Source organism: Peromyscus eremicus, chromosome 1, assembly GCF_949786415.1.
Source record: "Peromyscus eremicus chromosome 1, PerEre_H2_v1, whole genome shotgun sequence".
Classification (NCBI taxonomy): domain Eukaryota; kingdom Metazoa; phylum Chordata; class Mammalia; order Rodentia; family Cricetidae; genus Peromyscus; species Peromyscus eremicus.
This window is the reverse complement of record NC_081416.1, coordinates 15,287,433-15,311,362: the sequence shown is the minus strand read 5'-3', so window position 1 is coordinate 15,311,362 and position 23,930 is coordinate 15,287,433. Positions and strand designations below refer to the sequence as shown.

At 49.3% G+C, this 23,930-nt stretch overlaps 2 protein-coding genes across 3 annotated transcripts in view; one reads left to right on the top strand and one right to left on the bottom strand.

Moving 5' to 3' along the window:
* Cnnm2 (cyclin and CBS domain divalent metal cation transport mediator 2) overlaps window positions 1-11,495 on the top strand; it is a 135,965-nt gene extending 124,470 nt beyond the window's left edge. The window contains exons 6-8 of one of the 2 annotated variants that reach the window (XM_059256899.1): window positions 1,137-1,202; window positions 9,129-9,313; window positions 9,947-11,495. In XM_059256899.1, coding sequence (XP_059112882.1) covers window positions 1,137-1,202; window positions 9,129-9,313; window positions 9,947-10,156 — 461 coding nt within the window. In that variant the 3' untranslated portion in view covers window positions 10,157-11,495. The remainder of the gene's footprint in view (window positions 1-1,136; window positions 1,203-9,128; window positions 9,314-9,946) is intronic. The other variant, XM_059256907.1, reaches the window with a different exon arrangement.
* Window positions 11,496-20,007: 8,512 nt separating this feature from the next.
* Window positions 20,008-23,930, bottom strand: part of Nt5c2 (5'-nucleotidase, cytosolic II) — a 145,872-nt gene continuing 141,949 nt past the window's right edge. The window contains exons 15-18 of the mRNA XM_059256887.1: window positions 22,627-22,678; window positions 22,449-22,509; window positions 22,094-22,270; window positions 20,008-21,427 (exon numbers count right to left, since the gene is read on the bottom strand). Coding sequence (XP_059112870.1) covers window positions 21,191-21,427; window positions 22,094-22,270; window positions 22,449-22,509; window positions 22,627-22,678 — 527 coding nt within the window. The 3' untranslated portion in view covers window positions 20,008-21,190. The remainder of the gene's footprint in view (window positions 21,428-22,093; window positions 22,271-22,448; window positions 22,510-22,626; window positions 22,679-23,930) is intronic.

Below are 23,930 nucleotides of genomic sequence, written 5' to 3'. Positions count from 1 at the left end.
ACAGGAGACCTTTCAAACCAATCAAAACAACAACAAAAGCCAGCGAAGAGATGACTCCTGACTGGAAAGCCCTCGTCCTTCATCTCAAAGGCTGCTGTTTACTGACCCTCGTGACTAGGGTCTGGGGGCCGTGTATTCACTGAGATGTCCAATCAGTACAGCTCTTGCCACATTAAGACCTGCCTGTGTCTGTTCAAGTTAGCTGTGGCCTGGAGAAGTGGCGTCGGCAGGTAAAGGTGCTTGCCGCCAAGCCTCTGACATGAGTTTAATTCCTGGGATTCACATGGTGGAAAGAAAGAACCCACAAGCTTCCCTGTGTTCTCCACATACATGCCATGGCACATGCACACACATGAAAAGTCATCTGTTCACCAGGAAAACGGGCAGAAAGATTGTGAGTTCAAGACCAGCCTGGCCTACATAGCAAGTTCCAGGCCAGCCAGGGCTACCTGTTGAGACCTTGTCTCAAAACAAAGAAGTAAGATAAAGCCAGCAGTCTGGGTAAAGCCTACAGTCCTCGGTTCTCAGGACACGTGGGAAGGCCTGCCCCCGGAGTTGTCCCTGTGGTGGGGCTAGCCTCCCGTCTGAGAGAGCAGAGATGAGCCTTGCTTGGCCTGCCATTCTCAGAGTCTGAGCATGGCATTCTACACTTTTGCCTCTGTTTGGAAATCCGCAGTCATCCCAAGCAATTCAAAACATCAGGCCAAAGTTATGAAACCAAGAATAGCAGTGAGTTGGGAACTAAGGCCTTGCAGGGTTGCGTGGTGAGTGCCGGAGTGTGGCTTCGGCCTATTTTTAGAGCCCACGCCAGCTGCGCCGCCAGCTGTATGTGGCTAATTGTGATTTGGGCCTTGAGAAAAGCTTGTTTTGGGGCTGTGGAGCCCATTTGGGTATTGGGGGTTTAAGAACTTTCCAGAAAAGAGCACAGCGTGAAATTCATCACGTTGGCACTCTCCCTGCCTGCTCTTCCTGGAAAGTCATTGTGTCCCTTCCATCACGTAACACGGAACACCGTAACACCGCGTGGGCTTTGCCACTTCGGGTGGAATGTTAGCGAGACATTGTCGGCTCCCGTCCCTTGGATGTGACGATCTCTATGACTCGATGCCATCTCACCCTGCTTTTCTCCATTTCAGTTCCTTTGTCCCTGTCGCGGACTTTTGTTGTCAGCAGGACAGAGGTGTTAGCGGCAGGCTCTCCAGGTAATTCTGCATGCTTCCTTTTCATAACCCTGGGAAAGCTGGCCACCAGGGCTGCACGCTCTCTTTCCACAATGCTGTTCCTGTTTCCTGCCAGCCCTAAAACTCGAAGGTTGCTGACTAAGAGGGAGCTGTCCAGGAAAACGTAAACCACAGAGGGCTGGGAAGGGCACTCTGGCCTAGGAACTGTGGTGACCAGGGGTAGGAAGCGTCGCTATGGTGCTGGCCAGTTTAGTGCCTATCCTGCCTGCACTGGCCTGGATCACCCAGGTCCTGCCCACAGTCTTACTCCATCTCTAGCATGTTACGGGATGTGGAGTTTGCAGAGACCTGAGCGTCTAACCCAAGTCTAGACTGCTCTCATTTCTCAGAGAATCCATTTGGACAAAATCTTGGGGAGTATGGACTTTTCTTGGCAAGTGAGAAAAAGACTTGGCTCATCCTGATTTGGGGCACTCTTTCCCTGTGAGCTGGCTGGTGTATGTCTGTCCTCCTCAGGCAGATGGCCCTGCTGCTCCGGGGGTCTCACCTTGGGTTAGGAATTAGTGCCATGCACATTCCTAACCAGCTGCGGATTATCTCCCCGCAGGAGATCGTGGCCATGCCTAACATGCCCAGCCACTAAAAAGAAAAGTTAATCTTTCTTTAATTAAAATTGCTCAGCCTTAATTGAGCTTGTTGTGGTGCACACCTGTAATACCAGCACACAGAAGTCTGAGGCAGGAGAGTCAAGGGTTTAAGACCAGCATGAGCGACATATGTAAGAAGACCATGTCTCAAAGAAAGAAAGATTGTTGAGCATCTGTGTTGGTTAATGCAACTTTTCTGTATTGCTTTTTCCCCATTGTTTTGTAATTTTTAATCTGATGAAATTTACATACAGTCCCAACTTCAAACTCTATAATTCTGGTGCTTGAGGAGGCAATGCTTATCATTAGAAGGAAATTAGTTAACATTCCCTTGGGTCTGCTGTCAGCCAGGTGTGGTGGGCCACACGCCTAATCTGTGTTCAGAAGGCTGAAGCATGCAGATTGCCACATGTCCAGGGCCAGCCTGGGCTACACAGTGAGTTTGTAGCCAGAATGCCTGCAGAGTAAAACCCTGGCTTCCAAAAACCCAAAATGGGTCTTCAGAGATAGCTCAGCTGCTGAGGTGTTTGCCGCAAGAGGATGAAGACCAGACCTCCAGCTCCCCCAGGCCAAGCCTAGTAGTGTCTGCTTAATCCCAACACTGGGGAGCAGGACACAGCAGGGACCCCTGGGCTCACTGGCCAGCCGGCTGAGCCAAATCAGTGGGTCCCAGGTCCCAGTGAGTGACACTGTCTAAAAAAGAGTGGACAGCACCTGAGGGACACCCAAGGTTGACCTCTGGCCTCCACACACACATATACACACCATACATGAGGCTGCACGCATGCACGCACGCACGCAAGCACGCACGCACGCACTCTCTGGGCTCAGAGTTTGGCATAAGATATGCTGAGCATAAGATATTCCTAGAGCTGTGGGACTCAAGCCAGCCAACAGCACACACGTGCATTCACAAGCATTGGTGGTTTCTCCCGTTTTCTTTGCTCATGTTTCCCGTTTGTTTAAAAAGTCGCAGGGGTACTGAAGTTGATGACTCCTGGCCATTAAACATTTGAATTTTACCTTCTCTGTAGAATTTGAGTTTTCTTTGCTATGCCTGCTCCAGCTGGTCAGGAATAAACAGGCCTGCTGACATTTGTCAGAGCTACCTCATGAGTGGGTGTTAGACAAGCCAGTGCTATCCGGCCCCTCCCAGAAGGTGCCTGTGGTGCAGAGAAGGCATGTTGCATTATTGTGTCTGCTCGTTTGCTGCCAAAAGAAAGGATTTCTGGGTAGGATGGATAAAATAAACTGGATCAAAAGGCCAGAAAAACAAACTAAACAATGCTGGAAGTGTTTATTCGTTTGTTTGGTTTTCAGATAGGGTCTTAGTCCTGGATGTCCTGGAACTCACTATGTGGACCAGGGAGACCTCAAACTCACAGGAATCCACCTGCCTCTACCTCCTGAGTGCTAGGACTAAAGGGATACGCAACCATGCCCAGCTTGAAAAGGTCTTGATTTTGTTTTTGTTTTGTCTTGGTTTTGAGATGAGGTCTCTTACAGCCCAGGCTGGCCTCAGACTTGAAATTGCTATATAACTGAGGATGGCCTTGAACTCAGGATCTCCCTGTCTTTATCTCCCAAATGCCCCCATGCCCAGATAAAATTGAAGTCCCATGTGTATTACTGTCATAAAACACTGACATATAAATTGAACAGCAACACGAACCCAAACTTGGGTGGAGGAGGTGCTCCTGCCCCTCTCCGTGGGTTCGGATCTTCTGGGCCTCACTGTAGCCCAGTTTGAATTGCAGGGCTACTCTAGCATTGCAGAACAGGGCTTGTGGTGTAGAATGCACACATGGACCAATTTACATTAGGAAATGTAGCCCTTTATCTCAAGGATTTCAGATAAAGGATACCAATTTGTGTTATTCTTTTTTTTTTTTTAATTAAGCAAATTTATCGGAGGTGACCTTGTGGCACAGAAGAACGTTTCAATAGATCAAAGCCCAATATGAACCGAGAGGGAGATGGTAGGGCCAGCATTTCCCCTCCGCTGGCCCATGAGGGTGGGTGATTATTCATTAGTCATTAGAATTCTTAATTCTGTTAGGGAGTAGAAAATTCAGCCCGCAAACCCCCAAATCTCACCCTGTCTACTAGGCTACTGTTCCGAACCAGAGTCCACCCGAAGCCTCGGTTCTCAAACAGCAGTTAAAGCACTTGGTGCCACACTCATTACAGACCCAGACCCAGAGCTGAAGCAAAGCTTTTCAGTGAACTGTCCGGTCTTCAGTGTGCAGCAAAACAGTGTTCTGATGCTTGGTTTCAAGCCAAGTAGATTCAGGGTTCAGAAACACTGGGGGAAAGGAGAGGGTTTAATTCATAAACACGAAAGAAACAAAACATCCTGCCTCAGTCTAGAATTACCAAGAAAATACTGAGGTCAAGAAAAAGAAACTTCTGTGCAGCAAACTTACGGGTATACCACTGTTGAAAAAGAAAGAAAGAGAAATGCCTGTCGACCAGATCTGCCCACAGCTGCCCCAAACCACAGCACGCAAACCCAGCTAACATGCCAACCCGGAAAGCCTGTATTTCTAGTCTGTCCCTACTAAATAAGTTCAAAATACTGCGTTACATTTTCTCCATTTGTGCCTTTTGGTCCATGTCCGTTTGAGTAACTTTCATAGTCCTCATTTTGGGCATCGTTTGATCATGTGACCGCCATGGTGAAAGGAAGACCATATGGGAACAGGTGAAGTCAGGACGGCTCATGTGCATCACAGAAACATAGAGCTTTGAAGACAAGACGGAGAAACCACAGATTCCGCTCTGAACCAGGGTTCCGCAGACACCGTTGATGTGAATTGGTGGTAATGACTGCTGAGAGGCAAAGTTAACACATATGGTCCAAAGTGACTGGGTTTACTGAGTCCCAGATGTTTATGCTACCTCTCCCTGCCCACTCAGTATGAAACTCCTCTCTGTGGGGTCGGAGAGATGGCTGAATACTTAAGAGCATTTGCTGCTCTGCAGAGGACCTGAGTTTGGTTCCCAGCACACACACACCCTGTGTATGGTTCACAGTTGCTTATAACTCCAGCCGAAGGGATCTGAGGTAAACACATGCTCTGCTGGGTGTAGTTGCTGTTGAGTGCATTGTTCCTGGTCTCCATGGCCTCCAGCTGCATCTCCATCCACTACTTCCCTGTGGGCGTCCCTGCTGCTCATCCCTGGAGACCCTTAATCTTTTTCATTGTGAAACATTCCGTTTGGTCTTCCAAATAAGCTCATACCAATAAAAAGGAGGCCATGCTCCCTTAAGTGACTCTACAGAGCTAAGGTGTGACTGCACTTCTGTAGTTGGGAGCTGGACCAGGGAGACACCATGGAAGCAACAGGACAAGAAAACAGGTTTGAAAACAGTAAGGCACACAGTGAATAACCAGGGTCACTTTCTTAAGACTCAACTTACAGAACAATTGGTATTGCAAAAACCAGCCGTGCGGGGTAGAGATCAGTTAATAACACAAGTCGGGAACGTATCCTAGAAATGGAGGTAACTGAAATTCTGACCGCAGTTGAACAGAACAGTCCCAGGTGGCTAGCTGGGGCCCCAGCCGAGGTCGGAAGCCTCCATCTGGAAAAGGGGGCGGGAAACTTGCAGAAATGCAACTCTGCACACAAGCCGGGCGTCAGTGTTTGGCAAGCATTGGAAAGTCTCTCACAGAAGTTTCAGCTGCATGTGCTTCAATTTCCCAGCAAAAGTGGTTCAGAAAACCCAGACACAGAGTTCACGCAGCCGTCCAGCACCTTGATGTAGTGACATGCACCCTCCAGAGCCGTTGCTGCAGTTCACCCACGTCCTGCTGCGACTACACACGAGTGGACGGCAGTCTCCAATGTCAGCATCAGAAGAGCAGCCACCACCTCTTCTGTGACTTGGCTTTTTGTATTTCTTCTTTAGTTCTCTTAACCAGCTGCTGTTCCTCCTGGTGGGCAAAGCTGCACCCTGAACACAGCACTCTAGCAATCATAGTCTCTAAACCTTGGGCCCAAGAGATGGCTCAGTGAGGAATGACCCCTGACGCTGAGCCTGATGCCTGGGACCCACATGTGGAAGGAATAAACGTCCCTCACAGCTTGTCCCCTGACAACCTGCTCCAAATCAAAGGATTTTTTTTTTTTACTCAAACACTTGTCTTCTGGATGGAAGAAAGAAGTGTGTGACATTTAGAATAAGCAAGGAGGTCATAGATTTTCCTGGCCTGGAGGCTTTTACAGGCCTGGCTTCAGCTTATTTCAAAGATGGCATATGAAAATTCTGGTTCTGAGCCAGGTGGTGTGGCACACGCCTTTAATCCCAGTACTTGGGAGGCAAAAAAAAAAAAAAAAAAAAAAAAAAGATCTCTGAGTTTGAGGCCAGCCTGGTCTACAAAGCGAATTCCAGGACAGCCAGGGCTACACAGGGGTCTGCAACTGTGACCTGAGACCCACTGTCATCCCTATCGAGCCCGACAGGAGAAGCAGTGCTCTCAGCGAGGGTGGACAGGACCAGAATGAAATGCATCTTGGAGGCAAGCACACCCTCGCTGAGTGGACAAGCCTGTGTGTCTTTGGTCACACAGGCTTGTATACTGACTGAATACGGCGAGTCCTTCAGATGGCCATCCCACTTAGATCTTGGAATAGTTCGAGGATCCCCAGATCCCTGCTTACGTCAGAGTACTGCCTGGAGGACAGACTTCCAGCAGCTTCTTGAGAAAACATGCAGCTTCCATCAAAGAGTAGCAAACGCCCAACAACCCCAGAAAGCCGGTTAAGTCTCTCCCCGGTGCCTCCACCCTGCCTGTCACCAGAGTCCAGCTCTCCCCTCCCTCTTTTTACAATAATTTTGTAATCACTTTTAAAATGATTAAACTTTCCTGGAGACATTTTGTGAGCAAGAGTTGAACGTGAGTCTGTTAGAAACGGAGGCGGGCCGGGCAGTGGTGGCGCACGCCTTTAATCCCAGCACTTGGGAGGCAGAGCCAGGCGGATCTCTGTGAGTTCGAGGCCAGCCTGGGCTACCAAGTGAGTTCCAGGAAAAGGCGCAAAGCTACACAGAGAAACCCTGTCTCGAAAAACCAAAAAAAAAAAAAAAAAAAAAAAAAAAAAAAAAGAAACGGAGGCGGGTAGAGTTGTTTCTCAAGGCCTGCTGCCTTCGTGTTGAGGAGGCTTTAGCTAGTGTCGCTGGCCACATGGTGTGAGATTATTGCTGTTGCTGTTCAGATTTTAATACTGTCTTGAGATGCTGAGCAGTGTATTAAAGCCATGAGGTATGTTCCCAGACAATCCTGTCAGGCCCGTGGCTCTCTAGAAGAGGTACAGAGAAGTGGGCGGCTTCTCCAGGCCGAGGCCACAATCACAGGCAAAGCAAGAGATCCACGCTCACACATAACCAGAAAGCAGCGCACACTAACAGGGAGCCCAGAAGCATCCAGACCGTGCCCTCCGCCTGGAGTTCTGGTCAGGAAGCAGTGAGCCGGCCAGGTACCTGCCTTTAACACCTTGAAACCGTAGAAGTGAGCACTGTTTCAAAAATGTGTGTGGGAACATGTGATTGTATCCGAAACCCAGAGGTACAGCCGCAGAATTCCTTGTTCAAAAGAACTGAAAGATCTGTCATGACAGGTGATGTCTTGTGGTAAGGCTTGATCCTGAGGCAGGAGCATGGTGGTGAGGTCCGGGAGAAGCTAACAGAAAAGAACAGACATGTCTGTGTGGTACATTCATCTGGTGCTCACTGGATATCCGCTGTTCTCAGCGCTTCATATCTTCCTTTGGCCCCTCAGACCTATGAGCTGGGGAGCACTGTGCACATTTTACAGATACGGATTTTGAAGCTTAGCGGAGTTGGGTTGCCTGTTCAAAGTTCTCTGCTAAGGCTGGTGATTAACGTGCCCAGGAGGTGGAAGGGGCAGTAGGAGGCGCTGTTGAGTCAAACGCAGTGGGAGCCATGAGCTGTGATGTGAAAAAATGATGGTAGATTCTGAGCTGTGGCCTGGGAGTGAGTCCTGGTGTACTGACGGTCTCTGTCCTGAGGGGATGTTTAGCAAATGGAGTCAGTGATGGCTGGTCTGTGGGTTTGGTCCTGCTGTGAAAGGTTCAGCGGAACACAGTGCTTTGGGTTCTTCGGGCCCTTGCAAGTTCCTCAGTGGCACTGTGTGAGCCTCCTTGAGGCAGGAGGTGGACTGTGACCGTGGTGATAGACTTTTCCAGTTGAGGGGCAGACTAGCCACAGGCTGGCTCTTCTGTGGGGGCATCTGTTAAGGACATTGGACCATAGGTCAGTGGGTCCCCTCTGCTCCTGTGGCATTCTGCAATCCAGAGCCACTGACTGGGCGCCGGCAGGGTCTGCACACCTGACTCGGTTACAACAGAGGAAAGGCATCCTCCTTGGCCCGGAAAGTGAGGGTGGTTCGTTTATTTTCTTACTTAGGTTTTTGAGACAGGGTTTCTCTTGTAACCCCGCTGCCCCGGAACTTCCTCCGTAGACAAGGCTGGCCTCGAACTCAAAGATGCACCTACCCCTGTCCTTGAGTACCTCTGGGATTAAGGCATGCACCACCACATACAGCTAGAGTTTTATTTTAACACAATTCATCTCTAAAGCTCCAGGGAATGGGGCTGGAGAGACGGCTCTGGTTAAGGGCTCTTGTTGCTTTTCCAGAGGACCCGGGTTCAATTCTTTGTACCACATGACAACTAAAAGGTGTACCTCCAGTTCTGGGGGATCCAACCCCCGCTTCTGGCCTCTATGGGCACTGTGTGTGGTGCATAGACTTGCACATTAAAACAAAAAAGCTCTGAGGAATGTTCTCTGACAGCAGGAACACTTAGGTCTCCTGCTCTCACTTGCTCCAGAGAGCTCACTCCAGGAACCCTTAGCACCAAGGCACTGTAGGCTGGCCTTTCACGGGGTTGCCGTCACCTCGAGGCATCCTTGAGCTGGCTGGTGGATAAGAGGCAAAAGAGACAGACAGAGGGACTTTGAAAACTAGTTTTGGTTTCTAGAAAAATAATGAAGAGCCTTTTTTGGCCCTTCCTAGTCTCGGGCAGCTCCCGTGTCCTGGGCTTTGTCCCCGCACCACCTGTGTATCTATCTGGTGATGTCCCCTGTGAGGCGGGTTCTCCTCCCGTGAGCCTTTCTTTGCCTTTCTACCCGGACTGGGTCCGTCACAGCTGAGACCCATGTTGCCTGCCGGAGGGACATGGTGTGCGCCTGGGTAATGGCGTTTTATTTGGAGTAATCACTCCCGGTCGGCTGTATCTGCAGTGCTGTCAAAGCTGTTTCTTCTCCCTTTTCTAGGTGAAAATAAGTCACCTCCTCGCCCCTGTGGCCTGAACCACTCAGACTCTCTCAGTCGAAGCGACCGGATTGACGCCATGACACCAACCTTGGGGAGCAGCAACAATCAGCTCAATTCCTCATTCCTCCAGGTCTACATCCCGGATTACTCAGTACGAGCCCTCTCTGACCTACAGTTCGTCAAGGTGAGTGGGGCAGGGCTGGCTGGCTGGCTGGCAGGTGTCGCTCACTCCCTGACAGCTTGTCCACTCCTCACAGGCTTCCCTTTTGCTGTCAGAGCACCCCACCTCCCTCTTCTGGGCCAAGCACACAGGCCGAAAACCACATTGATCCCAGTTCCATGCCATGAGCAGCCATGAACAGTCACAGCACATGTGGTCTTGGCGGGGTACGGGAACTGGAGATGAGGGAAAGAGCGATCCTCAGAGTTCTCTGGAGCCCAGAGCTGGTGACTCTGGTTGGCCTGGAAAGCACTAGGAGGCTGCCGTCTGCCCTGGAGACATGTTCTTCTCTTAGTCTGAAATAGACATCTTTTGGAGACCAAAGCGACTTTAACTGTGGAAGCTGCTGTCCACTTTTCTGGTCTCTGAGCATACAGGCCAGATGTAGAAATGGTTCTAGTGCTGAGAACCGACTGGATCGCTGGAGTCAACTTGAACTTCAGAGCTGCCCGGTTTCTACTCAAGGATGATTTTCTCCTGGAGCTCTGGGCCTTTGGGGTGCTCAGTGTGTGTTTTGGGGGTGTTCAGTGTGTGATGCAGAGAACCTAAGAATAAGTGCTGTCTCCGTTTGTTTTCTGTGTCCTCTTCTGGCCCCAGATCTCCAGACAGCAATACCAAAATGCCTTGATGGCATCCCGGATGGACAAAACCCCTCAGTCTTCAGACAGTGAAAACACTAAAATTGAATTGACTCTTACGGAGCTGCATGATGGGTTGCCAGACGAGACGGCCAACTTGCTCAATGAGCAGAACTGTGTGTCGCACAACAAGGCCAACCACAGCCTGCACAGTGAAGGCGCCATCTAGGGCTGCACGGCCCCCTCGTCCGGCCGGCCGGCCTCCTGGCCTGTCTGACCATGACTTCCCACAGTGTGAGCTTGTCCGCCATGCTGCGTCCTACAGCATTGAGACCAAAGACTTTGCCCCTTTCCCTGGAGGCCGCAGAGGATGGCAAGCTGTGAGGACGGCATGGGGCGGGTAGAGACCAGACTCGAGACGTCGACAGCTGGGGCATGGCTTTCAAGAATTCGGAGACAGACTTCTTCCGCCCAAATAGAATCATGTTTATTTTTTCAGTACCTTTTATCATTTCTTTCCTCCCTCAATTTGCATGAATTTAAAAATTGTTTTGTTTATTTTTTTCAAGAGATCATGTTTTTGTTTTTAAGTGTCTTTTGCAGAGTTCTAAGTTGGTCTGTCTGAACTAACTCTGCTGTGATCCTATGATGTAACCCTAACAGGATGGACTTGCCCGAGTGGCCTTCCTCGGCTGTCCCCAGGAAGGATACCTTTCCTCTGTGTGCCGGTGGGTGTCGCTGTCGAACTGGATGGATGAATGAAGAGAACCATGTCACTGAGGACCGTGCCAAGTCTGTGGGTGTCGGCAGAAGCTGCAGACTGTCCCTCTGCACATAGTGTTGTTTCGAAAATGTGTCTAACTGTGTCCCTTTCCCTTCAGGAAGGGTTAACGTTTGTTTGGGAATGTGATTTTGCTCCCACCCTAAGGAATTTTTATCACCAAAATGAATGTTAATGAATTTTAAACCCATGGTTTATCATTGGCAAGAGGCAAGTTGACTTCATCCACATTCCTGTAACCTGGGGTGGTCTGGGGCATCAGCTGAGCCACCCCCCACCTTCTGGGCTCTCACTCTTGCTAACCCAAGCTGCTGCTCCAGGTGCCAAATGGAAACCTTCCATGGGGCTTCTGAATGAAATGCGGTGTGCAGCTCCCTGAGTGCCTCTTTCCCACCAGGATTTGTGTATTATCGAATGAGGCCGGGGTGGGGTGGACTGTGTACTTGGGCATTTCTAGACCCATGTTTTTAATGGAAGGACAGGGATTACCTGTCCCGCCCCTCCTTCCACAGAGCCAAGTGCCCCCTCCCATCTTGTCCCTGAGCTGTAGGCCCACAGGTGGCAGTGGCCCTGCTCGAAGGTGCCTCTTGCTTCAGATGTGGCCACTGCCAGAGAGGCTGCCTATACAGCCAGAGTCAGTTTGACCCCAAGTGGATTTAGAAACCAAATGTGTGTTTTGACTGTCTCCTGTCTGTCTCTGTCTTATTTTAATACCAAATTTACCATGTGTTGTGAAATTCATGCCAGCGGGTACTGTCTGGGTGACTGAATCCGTAACTAGCTTGCTCGTTTGGTTACCTGTGTTTGCTGGCAATACTCATACGCTGAAATGAACTCCTGACCATAGTGTTCAATAGGATTCTCACTACCCAGGTCACTGCTGGAGAAGAGAGCCTTCCTGTGCCCGGGCTTCCTGCCCAGGGAACCCTAAGGCTCAACATCAGCCGCCTCCCTCAGGTAGGAGGTCTGTGAACCCCAGGTTGGGCTCTGGGAGGGTGACATGTTGGGGTGGTCTCCTGGTAGATAGTTGGTGACTCTGGAAACATACATGTGTGTGCTTGCACACGCATGTGCGTGTGTGTGTGTGTGTGTATGTGTGTGTGTGCGCGCGTGTGCGCGCCCGTGCATGTGCTGGAAATGGACCCAGAGCCTTGGGCTTGTGTGGCAAGCGCCCTACTACACCTGGGTGTGGGCATCTGGTGCCGTGTCCACTGACAGTGTTAACTCTGGGTGGTGGTCCTGGAGTGTTCTCAGAAGTACCGTGCCTGACAGAGAAGGGCTGGCTTCACTTAGTGGAGGGTCACAGAGAGCGTGGCCTCTAAAGGAGCTGAGTGGCCTGTTCCTGGTACCTAGCCTGCTACCTTGGGATGAAGTTCCTACCATATGGAACCTCATACTGTGAGTACCCCTTTTCAAACACATCCAGGTGAAAAAAAATCCATTTACCAAGGAGCATAATGTGTGCAGATGCTCACTCTCCGTTTGGCCAGGGCCGGGGCCTCTCCAACAAGCCTCCACCTGGGCACCTCCCTGAGGCCTGAGGCGGCAGGAGCCCAGCAAGGCTGTCTTGGTGAGTGCTCTACTCTGCCAGCCTCGGGCACTGTGCACACCTGCCTCAGGCAGCCTGGCTGCTGGAAGGGGCCTCTGGGAGAGAAGCATGCTTGATCCCTTTCCAAGCTTTGCTGTTTGTAGATCCTAGAGATGTGTGAGTCTGGGGAGCTGAGCGAGCGTCACTCACCGCCTGGTGTGGCAGCTAACTGCAGGCTTACAAAGAGCTGGGGAGTGGGGTTCTCAAAGATTGAGATTGCAGCCGGCCAGCTTGGCGTTCATGTCCTGTTAGTGAGCTAATTATCTTTGAGTACTCACTCAGTTCTAAAAACCAGGAATTCAGAATAGTTCCTCCCTGGGTCCCGAGTGCACGAAGGTGAACGGACTATAGTTCAGCTGCTCTGCGGAGTTCTCGACCTTCAAACAGCGCTTGTGTCTGAGTGACCAATTCTTCAGCTCTCCCCTTTCCCAGACTCCTCAGACAGCTCAAGGAGAGGCACTGGCCCTTTGCCCCTCGGGGCCAGCAGCATCGTCTTGGCTAGGAAGGGCACATACCATCTGTGGCCTGACCCCATGGGCTTGCCACCAAGACAGACTGGCGAGCAGTGGAACGGCCATGCACAGGGGCTCCTTCCTTGTCTGTCCTCCCAGGCTGCTGCCCCGTCAAACATGGAGGGAGGAGGGGTAAGGCAGGCAGGCCAGACTCGGGCTGCTCTGGGCCTCCCCCCTGCCCACAGTGGTATCTGGAGCTGCTGCTGCCAGCCAGAGGACGGGGCAGCCCTGTGTGCAGCTGTGGCCAGGACGTTCACTGTAAATGAGGGTACTTCCCTCCACTGCCCACTGTCCATCAGGCGGGTTCCAACTCTGGTAATTCAACTCTTGGGAAAACAGAATCCTGAAATTTCTACATGAGTACTGGGGTGCTAGTCAACTAGATTAAACTTTGGTTCTTAATTTGAAGGTGCCTCCTCTTTCATACTCTGTGGGCGTGGTTGACCTCACGTGAAGGGAGCTGAGCCACACACCACTTTCTCACGTTAGTCCAGGAAATGTGTGCAGGTGTTCAGTGCAGAACCTCACACTGATAGGAACACTGTGAAAAGTCACCTTGCCATCCCCAGCTCTGTACAGCTGAAGGACTGGCTTTTCCAAGTCTAGGAAAACATGGCAGGTCCAAACGCATTTCCCTTAAGAAATGAAGCAACAGGACTTGACTTGAAGTTAAGCAGGGACCACGAACTTCTGCTTCTCCAGTTATTTGGGTTAAGGAGCAAACCAAGTAGGTGCTGAGTGACTGAGCCTGTGTCCTGGCTAGTTAAAACACACACAGGCACCTCTGTCCTTCTCTGAAGTCTGCCAGGGATCTGTGCCACAGTCACTGTGCCTGGACCAGGGGATGAGGTCTCCCAGGGTGAACCCAGGCAGGTTAATTGGTACATCGTACACACCTTGCTCCCTGGACTAAAGAGCAGGCCAGTGAGGGCTGACTTCTTACAGCACACTGTGTAGCCTAAACTCCCTGGGAGCTTGGCACAACAACCCTCCTTGCTCTGACCCAAGATATGCTTTTCTTGTGAGGGGCTGGTAGCTGGTTTAGGCACTGGAAGTACCAGTGTGCCCTCTAGGCTCTTTCCTGGGCTGTTTGCTTCCATTTTGGGCCTAGGCTTGTGGGTGCTTCTGTGCAACAAGGCCAGCTGGGTAAGTTGTAGGCTAGCCCAGAATTAGGAGGAATTAGAGATGTAGAGGGAAGTGATTGTGGGGGGATTGGGGAGTTTTTCTCATACAAATTTATCAATGAGCAACCTACTCAGTGGATTTTTATACCTCAGGGCCATTTACTTTTGTGTTTGAGTGGCTGATGGGAAGATGAACTCATCGAGGTTCACTTGCTTACGTGAGGGATGAGTAGTGTTAGAAGGCTGAGCCTGCTGTTAGCTGGGCTCAAGCCTGGGATGAGCAGACCTTCCTCCAGCCGAGTTGATGCTAATTCACTGGTTTTCCTTCTGGGGAGTCCTGTTACCCTCCCCCCAGGCCCACCCCAGTCAGGCAGAGGGAGCAGTCCTTCACAGCAGTTGAAGTCAGCAGCTGGGGACCTTTGTTTCTTGGTTCCCTGTGACTGACAGGGCTTGGGCAACCCTTTTAAACTAGAGCCATTGAGACATCTCAACTGTGATTGCGTTAAATGCCTTTTGATGGGAATGCCAGGCGGTACTTGAAGCACTATCAAAATGGCAGGAGAGTCAGGGTCTAGGTGCTTGTATAACACATGCAGCAGGAGAGCTGTGGGTCAACAACGACCTCAGGTAAGGATGACTCAGGTACTGTCTGGCCTCATTTGGAAAAGCACCAGATTCTCATGTTGCTCACATCTGATCCACATGGATTTGCTTAAGGGGTTGGATTCTTCCAGAATCACTCTAAAGAGAACTATCAAAGGAGCCTAACAGACCTGAGTGCCTGCTCTTCCCGGAGACTCCGGTTTCTTACATACAAACAGCTGGGTCCCAGGACCCTCGAACAGAGGGAAGTAGGGAAGAATGAGTCTTTGGACTCATTCCCTAGACAGCCCCTGCCTAGCTTCTGATTCACTACTACCCATGTCTGGTCTACTGTGAAGAGTCTATCAATCCATTGACTTATTTTTGCAGTCCTTTAAATCCACAAATGTATATGCTTTATTTTATATTATTTATTATGTACATATGTCTCTTCTGTTAGTATGTCTTCTGTGACTAAGACACTCTGTTCTGAAGCCCCTCATCCATGGAGCCTAGGGTTCTGTTGTCCCTTACTGGGTGAGAGGACGGTGGTATTTTTTTTTAAAGGAAAAAAAACTGTATTGCTGCTCGTCCTCCAAGCTTCTTTCATTGCCCTACCCCAACTCATTCCTGATGGCCAGTATTTGAGAGGTAGGTGGCAGCAGATCTTCTCAAGTCTTCATGAGTTACTGCAGAAGTGGCCCTGTGTGGTGGCAGCATGAGACTCCTTCCTCATCACTACCCAAGCCAGATCAGTTTCCTGGTCCCTAAATGATGGCCTCCACTTCTTACCTACCATTGCAGAACCTATCTATCATGGAAGCTGCCTGTCCGTCCAGGCTCTGAACAGCCTCTTCCTGGTGTCGTGGCCCAGTTACCAACTTTGCCTTGGGCCTAAAGCAAGCCCTGCTTTGCCTGGTCTTTGCACCCTCCTTAGCTGTACCCGCTGTATCATGGTGTCCATGTCATGCACTTGAGCAGTGGCATAAATGGGAAGCTGAAGCAGCACAGGTCACGTGCACAGGCGGCACAAGCCGACTGTCACTATGGATGCGTTTATAACTCGAATGTTGTAGATTTACAATACCTATTTATTTTGTACCAATTTATTTGTAAATATTGTGATTGTTTTTAAAAGGTTTTGTTTATTTCTATTATTCTATTTAGATAAATGATTTTCTGTTCACCCTTCTAGCAGACGTGTGTTCCCTCTTTCCTCTATGTAACACCAACCATTTTGTTTTGTTCAGCCTTGGTCCCCTCCCCAATCACATGGCTTTACTAGTAGCAAAGCCTGGACTGGATCACTTCAGGGCATCTTCTTTGGACAGACACTGCAAAGTCTGAAATACAAGTTCAGTGTCTCCAAGTTACAGCCTGGTGCAGCTGCTTCTGGGAGTGTTCTCCTTCCACGGAGCAAGGTCCGCCCCACCAGCCACTCCCTGGAAAAAAGTAGAAGGAGCCAACCAGCTTGCTGTAGATCCTAGCCGCCCTACTGACACACAGCAGCTAGGCACAGGAAGAGCTAGGTTGTCCTTGGCAGTGGCCTCTCAACTGGTTCTTAAAGATGAGAACTGCTATGTAGGTCCTCTAATCAGAGAGGAAGGTTGGCTCATGGGTGTGTCACCCCCAAGGGACATGAGGTACGGAGGCATATTAGATGCACTTCAAATTAAGAATGACCGTCAACTTTTGCTGTCACCGCAGACCTCTTCCTTTGGTCTCTCCCCACTCTGTTGACAAGACCCACAACACCTTCTGGCTGAAGTTCAAGGTGCGTGGTGACCCACTACTTGACTGCCACTTTCTTTTTTCTTGTTTTTATTTTCTGTACTTTCCATTCCAAACAAGCCCATGCTCTGAGAACCAAGCCTCAAGTGGCCCTCCAGAGTCCCTGCTGTGCCTGATCACGACGGTCAGTCTTAACACTTGTCCCGGGTGGGAACATTTCAGTGGCGTACTGACAAGACCGACTTTAAACCTCTCTCTGACCGTGAACATTTCCTGAAGGGGAAAGAATGCACCTGTATCCCAGGGTCTGGCTCCTTTTCCCTAGGCTCGGCACAAAGTAGATTTCCGCACATTCCCCTTCGGCTACCTGCTGTGGTTGAATTTTCATTAGGTGAGTGCCGAGGTGGGGAGAGAATGCCCGAGGAGAAGAGGCAGTTCTGTGACGACCCTGTGCAACCCCATCACACCTGTGCCAGTTCCTTTCTGCGCTTTACTGAGTTCAGAGCTTCGAGGACACAGGTAACCAGCAGAAGAAGACACTGGAGAAGTGGCAGCACTACCTTCCCCGAGCCTGGCACTGACCTCTGGCAACTTTGTGCTTTTGTGCGGTACCCAGGGCCCTTGACATGCAAGGCAAGGGTTCTACCACTGGGCTACATCCCCACCTATTTTTACAAATCTTGAAGGCAATGAACTCCAATGAGACGTATTCTCATCAAAGCCTAAAAAGTTTCCTCTATTGGATTGCTGACTGGCTCTTTTGCTATGAGATTGCTTTATTTTTCCTCCGAGGGCCTCCCATCTGTACTCATATTTCTAGGTACAAATGATCAGGAAGTCCTAGGATAAAGGAATTGTTATGTGGCCCTTGTCATTTGTCCTGGCAGATGACCAGATGAGGGACACGTTTCTGAGGGGAATGAATGCTGGGCTGTGGTGAAAGGCTTCCTGCTGTTACGTTAGTGGTTCTGAGGTGCTGAAAAGCCAGGAAACACCAGGCAGGTGTCCTGAGACTCAGCCATTTCTCCTTGGAAATGGAAAACTCCACACCCACAAGTCCAAGGTCAACTCTACTGAGAACCTCTCAGTAAGGAATGGCCATTTATTACAATGTTCAATGCTGGGAAGGTTTGCTTGGCAAACTCTGAGGAACTTGAGACTTGAACGACCGTCACTGTCTCCATGGGGACAATGTGTTCATGGCACACAGGCTCATTACCTCAGTCCAGTCTCCCATGTTATCTATAGATCTTTGGGAAGCGTTTGGTGTGAAACAGCTCCCTGATCTTACTCTAGCAACAGGATGGAGTTTGGGACCCTTACCCTGTGTGAAGAAACATCAAGTGGCCAGGCTCAAAACTGGGAATTTTAAGTTGGAAAATCCTATGACTTAGACATGTGGTGTACAAGTATGCATGTCTGTGACCGTGTGCCGTCAGGTATGGTTTTATGTTGTGGCTCTAAGAGGAACTTAGGGGACTGTGTACACTCATGCATCATTTTAGTGGGGATGTGTGCTGAGAAATGTGTCATTAGGCGACCTCATGGGAACAGCCTAGCATGTACTTTCACAAGCCAGACAGTTACATATAACCTTATGTAACTGCATTAGCAGGCCACATAACCTTATGGGGCCACCGTGGGAGCCATGGTCTGTTGCTGACCGACACGCTGGTGTGGCATGTGGCTACATTTTATTTCTTGCAATTAGTGTTTTCTCAGACACCTTCATCACAGTTGTTGCCGTATGTTGAGAAAGGGAAACTGAGGAGGAAAAAGCTGTGACTTTTGTAAATGAATATTCTTTCTAAATGATCTGCTTTCTGCTATTTCTGGACAGCAGTGGGGTGGTAAATTTTTGGTTTCCTGTTAGTGGAGGTGTGTGGCAGTGTGGCTCTGCAGTCTCCAGGCTCTGTTTTTTGGCTGTTGTACATGTGTACGTCATCTATGGGCCTCACTAGCAGGGCACACTTTTGTTTCATCTTTGATAAGGATTGTAGTCTCAGGCATCCTCAGATATATGGTTAGAAATTGTTCTCTCTGAGGAAAAGCTGTAAGAGAAGCAAATATCCTAGTAGCAAGAAGGAACACCATGAGAAACCGAGTACTGAGGCCCTAACTCTCAAGCCTCACAGGAACAGGGCTGCTGATGGGATGGCAATGACTTCTGCATGTCATTTTCCCACCATCAGAAAGAGGTTAAATAGTTTCCATAACATGGAATGTGGGCCAAGTTCCTGTCCTAATACAGACTTAAACATGCAGTTGTTTATCTCAGGCTATTCGTGGTGAATAAGCAGAGTATTTTAAAATGCCCAAGAAGCCTCGGAAAAATTGCAGGACTTTAAAGTTCTTAAACAAGTAAGTGCGATTTAGAAATATCTAAACATAGACAAGCTACTTTTAAATCTGAGACTGCATATAGCTTTGTAAGTGGCTTTCTAAACACAATGTGACTTAGGGTTTTGTAGCTCAGTTTTTCTATTTAAAACAAAATTTTAAAAGCATCTTGGAGTAGCTTGATGGGGGTGGTGGCTTACTTTATAGATCTCAGCAGACCTGTGCTTACGGCAGAAGAAAATCTTGGACATAAAACAAACACTGAACTTTCTCTGCTTCAAATGGTTTCTGAGATGCTCATGGAGAAGTGTGCACGGTCAACTCTCCAGCTATGGGACCCTGCCCAGGAAACACCGGGATCCCCAGTGCCACACACTCCAGGCCTGGAGTCCAGTCCAGCACTGAAGAGGGGATTTCTGAATTCCGATGTTCTGCAAAGCCTGAAAACTAAGCAGTGTTTACAAAATCCCTAGAAAAGGTTCTCAAGAAAGATGGAAAGTCTGCCACTGTTGTCATCTAAATTACTGAGGTTTAAGAAATCAATGAAGCTGGGCAGTGGTGGCGCACGCCTCTAATCCCAGTGCTTGGGAGGCAGGTGGATTTCTGAGTTCGAGGCCAGCCTGGGCTACAGAGAGTTCCAGGCCAGCCAGAGCTTTCACGTTTTATATTTTGAAATGTCCAGTCACAGCGGCTCGTTCACCTGCCATGCAGACTGCCAGCACATACTGAGCAGGGGATCATCTGCTGCTCCCTCGTGGAGCCCTAGCTCGTTAGCAGACCCCTCTGATGATCCTGAGGAAAATGTGACTCAACGGGAATTCTCCCGACTGTGCACTCTCCATGCAGTCCCCCTAAGTCATCTGGAGCAAACTGTTACAGAGATACGACACAAAGGAGAGAAAGCAGAGCAGAGCAGTGCCCACCTCAGCTCTAAAGGGAAACTAAGGAGTGTGCGCACTGCTAGCAGCAAGGTGACTGTAGCTGTCCCGTGCCACAGAGAAGACCTGGGCCTGAGAAGACTTAACACTGTAACATCAACCGGAATGAGAACAGTTAGTGACTAGCATGGCGGCTATCAGAGTCTCTACGTTTTAAAAACAGATCTAATTGTCCATGCACATGTTCCCGAGATACCAATCGGAATACGTGTTACTTAGTATGACTTTCTCTAAAGCCACAGCTAGTGGAGTTGTGCAGCCGCGGGCCTTGGCTCAGTTGCTGAGCTGTGTTCCATACCTATCAAATGATGACTTTAAAACAAGCCAGCCATGGTAGAACACGCCTTTATCCCAGCACCCGGGAGGCAGAGGCAGGCACATCTCTGTGAGTTCAAGGCCAGTCTGTTCTACATAGGGGTTCCAGGACAGCCAGGACTACATAGGTAAACTTGGTCTTATAAAAAAAAAAAAAAAAGCCAAAAACCTTGGTGAAAAAATCTTTATACCTATGAAACACTGTACATAAAGCATGTTCTTTAACTAAAAGTGATACAGATATAGTTAGCAATTTTGAAAATGTCATTTCCCTTAAGAGATGCCAACCCTAAAGCCACCTGAGGCCCAACAAAGGCTGTGACAATTGTACCTCACACGGGCAGATGTCAGCATTAGACATACACTTCTCTGAGCTCTAGAGCAGCCCAGTACCCTAGTGACCAGGTCCAAGAATGGAAAAAAAGAACTGAGAGTTAAAACCCTTCCAAGTGTGGGCGGGGCACCTCCCCGAACTGGCAGGCAGTCACGTGCCTTCGTATTCACAGGCTCTTGCTGTATTCAGAGCAGGAAGTCATTTCCCGCAGGATTCTCAAGGGAACAGATTCTGACTGTACCTCTTGCTATAGCGCCCCTTCCCGTCTGTGTGGGCGGGAGCAGGGCGCTCCTGCAGCCCATGCTGTTCTCTGGGAACCTTTCTATCTTCACCTACATTCCCCAAAAGGATTGTTTTCATATAACAAAAAGCATTTGTGCTACCAATCTTTAAAAATGTAGCGAGGAGGACTTCTGCCTCAAATTCAACCCCCTCTAGTCTAGTCTAGAATCGCTTTCCAGCAGGGAGACCCACAAAGGCACCACACAGCAGCAGCCTGGCCAGGGCCACAGAGGAAACCCAGAAGCTAACGGAAGGAAACTTGACCTGACAGAGGACTACACTTGATAATGAACACAAGGTTTCTCTCCACTGATGGACAATACTGTATAACACACTGGAAAAGTGGGGTTTGTAGGAATACGGCACTGTGGCTCACCTCTTCCCACCAGGCTCTAGGCTCTGCAACCCTCTCCTACCCTTAGTGTGTGCAGATGACAGACTGATGAGGCAGACAGACAAGGAGACACCATCACAACCACAGGGTGCCATCTGCATGCAGCTCCGCCCGACTTTGTACCTGTTCTTCCTACAGTTCTGCACAATCTGCAGAGAATACAGATACACAAAACTGAAGTGAGTAGCTATGATTAGAATTATTTAAAGCCTTCAGAAACTTTCCAAATGTACTTTTGATGAGGTCCTCCCACCCTCCCTAACAGAATCCAAACAAGGCCACCCTTGCCCCGTGAGTCCTGCCAGACTTGTGGATGGGTGCTCAGGGTTTTAGTTTGCCTCCTTATTCTTCCTCTTCCTCCTCCTCTTCATCATCATCTTCATCATGGCAGTGTGTAATCTCCTGGGGAGCCAGTGGAAAGAGGTTGGGGGGCTTAATCTCACTAATGGACCTGGTAAGCTGGTGCCGCTTGTAGTCGGTGTCTTTGAAATCCACGGAGGTGCGGTTCCGGGTGGCGAGAGGAGATTCCATCTCATTGATATCCACGTGTGTGTGCTCCACTGTTGACTCATGAGGCATCTAGAACAGAGCAAAGGCTGAGGCTACAGGTGCAGCAAAGATAAGCACCACCCGAATCCTAACCTCTTTCATCTCCGGTGTCTGTATGAGTCAAATCTACAACGGCAGGGACCGACGCACCTAAGCTGCCTGCATTGTTTCCTACAGATGAAAATGAATACAACCAAAAAACCTTACCTTTTATTTTTATGCTCCCTAAACCAGTCCTGAAACAGAGCAGTTTCGGGACGACATGTGAAAACATTTATTTCAATCAGTACTAACAAAGGAGTCTCACAATGTAGTCCTAACTCGGGAGATCGCTCGCTCCACCTTCCAGGTACTGGGACTAAAGGCACGCACCACCACACCTGGCTGTTTTTTAAACACAGGTCTCCTGTGGTTGAAGATGGCCTTGAACTCCCAATCTTCCTGCCTATGTCCCCCACTAAAGCTGAGATTCCAGGTGTAAGCCACCACACCTACCCAAAGGAGGCAAGTCTTCACTGTGCAGTGTAACTTCGAAAGTCGTGTTATATTCAGAAAGTTTCTATCATGGTCTACTTCCTTACTAACCACATAAGCCATGCGTGGTTCACATACGAATTGTCTCCATGTCACTCCACAACACTGGTTGCAGATGTGACCCAAAGGTACATCCGACCTGTCAAAAACAGCTTTACTCACCAGGACATGGGCAGCTCTGAAGAGGTAGCTGAAGGGGTAGTACAGCAGGTTGATGAAAGATGCTGCGTAGAGATCAGCATACCGCATCACTTGACTGGCAAAGAGCGTCTGCCGGGAGCCACTGCGAAACAGGCTTCCCATCATCCCATAGCACATGTCCATGTCATGAGTTACTTTCTGAAAAAAAAAAAAAAAAAATCCTCAGCTTATTCAACTATTTATTTGTTACCAGTCCTCAGCTTATTCAACTATTTGTTTGTTACCAGCTACACACAAGTCCCTGCATAAATCAGACACGTGGAAATGATTTAGACAACTGATTTTCCACACTTGATCCCAGATCCCATCTGGATACCTTAATCCGTCTCTGGATGGAACTAATGTCTGGACGCTCATTGCTACTGCTGTCGAGGTGCCTGGGGACAGAAGGAAGCACGATCAAAGTCTCTAAAGGGACCCACTGTATTCCTACGCCGTCCGTCCGTCCGTCCGTTCTTGAAAAGGTAGGTAGGTTTTAGAACTGGGAAACTTACTTGTAGAGTTCGGCCAAGAAAATATCCAAGCTCTGAAGTTCTTCAAAGAGTGCTAGTTAAAGTTTGGAAAGGAAAAGAAAATGTTTTACAGCAATCAAGCAAAAGCACCTGGCTTTTAGGTGACATTTCAGATGTGGGCTTAGCATGGCCAAGTCAAGCACATCAATCACCCATGTCTCCCTCAGGGAAGCTTGCTGACACCCATGTGGACGCTGCCAACAGCAGACCCCCACAATCTCCTTTTCAACTGTCTCCTCCTACCTGACAGCCACTGACCACAACTCCCCCTTTCAGCCATGTCTGATCTGGGGCTTCCAAAGTACTAACTTCTACTCCTTTGGGGCAGGCACCAAAGCAACTATTGACAGTTTGACTTTCAAAAAGTTGATGTTTGTGTGTGGATGTGTGGGCTCGCACGTGCCACAGCGTGGAGACAGACAGTTCCCACCATGTGGACTCTGGGGACTGAGCTCAGGGGATGCTCAGCAGCAAGCACCTCCACCCACTGAGGTTCCAGCCGGCCCCATTTTTAGAAAACAGGACTAAGAGTCAGGTGACTTGTCCCGAGCGGCAGATCAACCAGGACTTCTAAAACCTCCTCACAGGAGGGAAGCTAAAATGTGTGGACAACAGCAGCAGCAACAGGCAGCAGCAGCCGCATGCTCCTGAGCTCCCCAGAGAACCAGGCCCTCGTTTATCTACTGCACAGAACATGGCTTCTTCCACCATCTTTACGGTCAAGAAGAGTCATTCAGATTAGGTTCTGTCACCGAGAAGAAAAGCCATCATTTCTATCTTATTTATATGTGTACTACATCAATCGAGACTCACCAGCTTGGAGACAGATCTTATTGTTATTCCCATTTTCCTATGTGGGAAAATAAAGCTTAAGGTCCACACAGATTTTGAGTAGAGGAGCCAGTTCCCATCAACGTAGGCCAAATTGGCAGAGTTGGTAACTATTACCACCGTGAGGGTGATACCCCAGGACATACAGATGGAGAACTTGCATAGCCAACACCTTTATGCAGCTCCCTGGAGCCCAACTGAAAGGTGTGCACCACATGTGCACACTGTGCGGCTCAGTTTAAGAAGGGAATTTGGCTTCCGTCTTCATGAAGAGCAGTGATTAGCATTCAGAGCCATTACCGCCCCAGAATCAGCTCGGGAGTGTCAGAGAGCCTGAGACTACTGGATGTGGTTGGAGAAACATGGACTGCAGACCAAAGTGGAGTCACGGTTCACAAACTCTTATGCACACATATATACATGAGCAAGATGTGTACGTGTGTATAAACCAATTC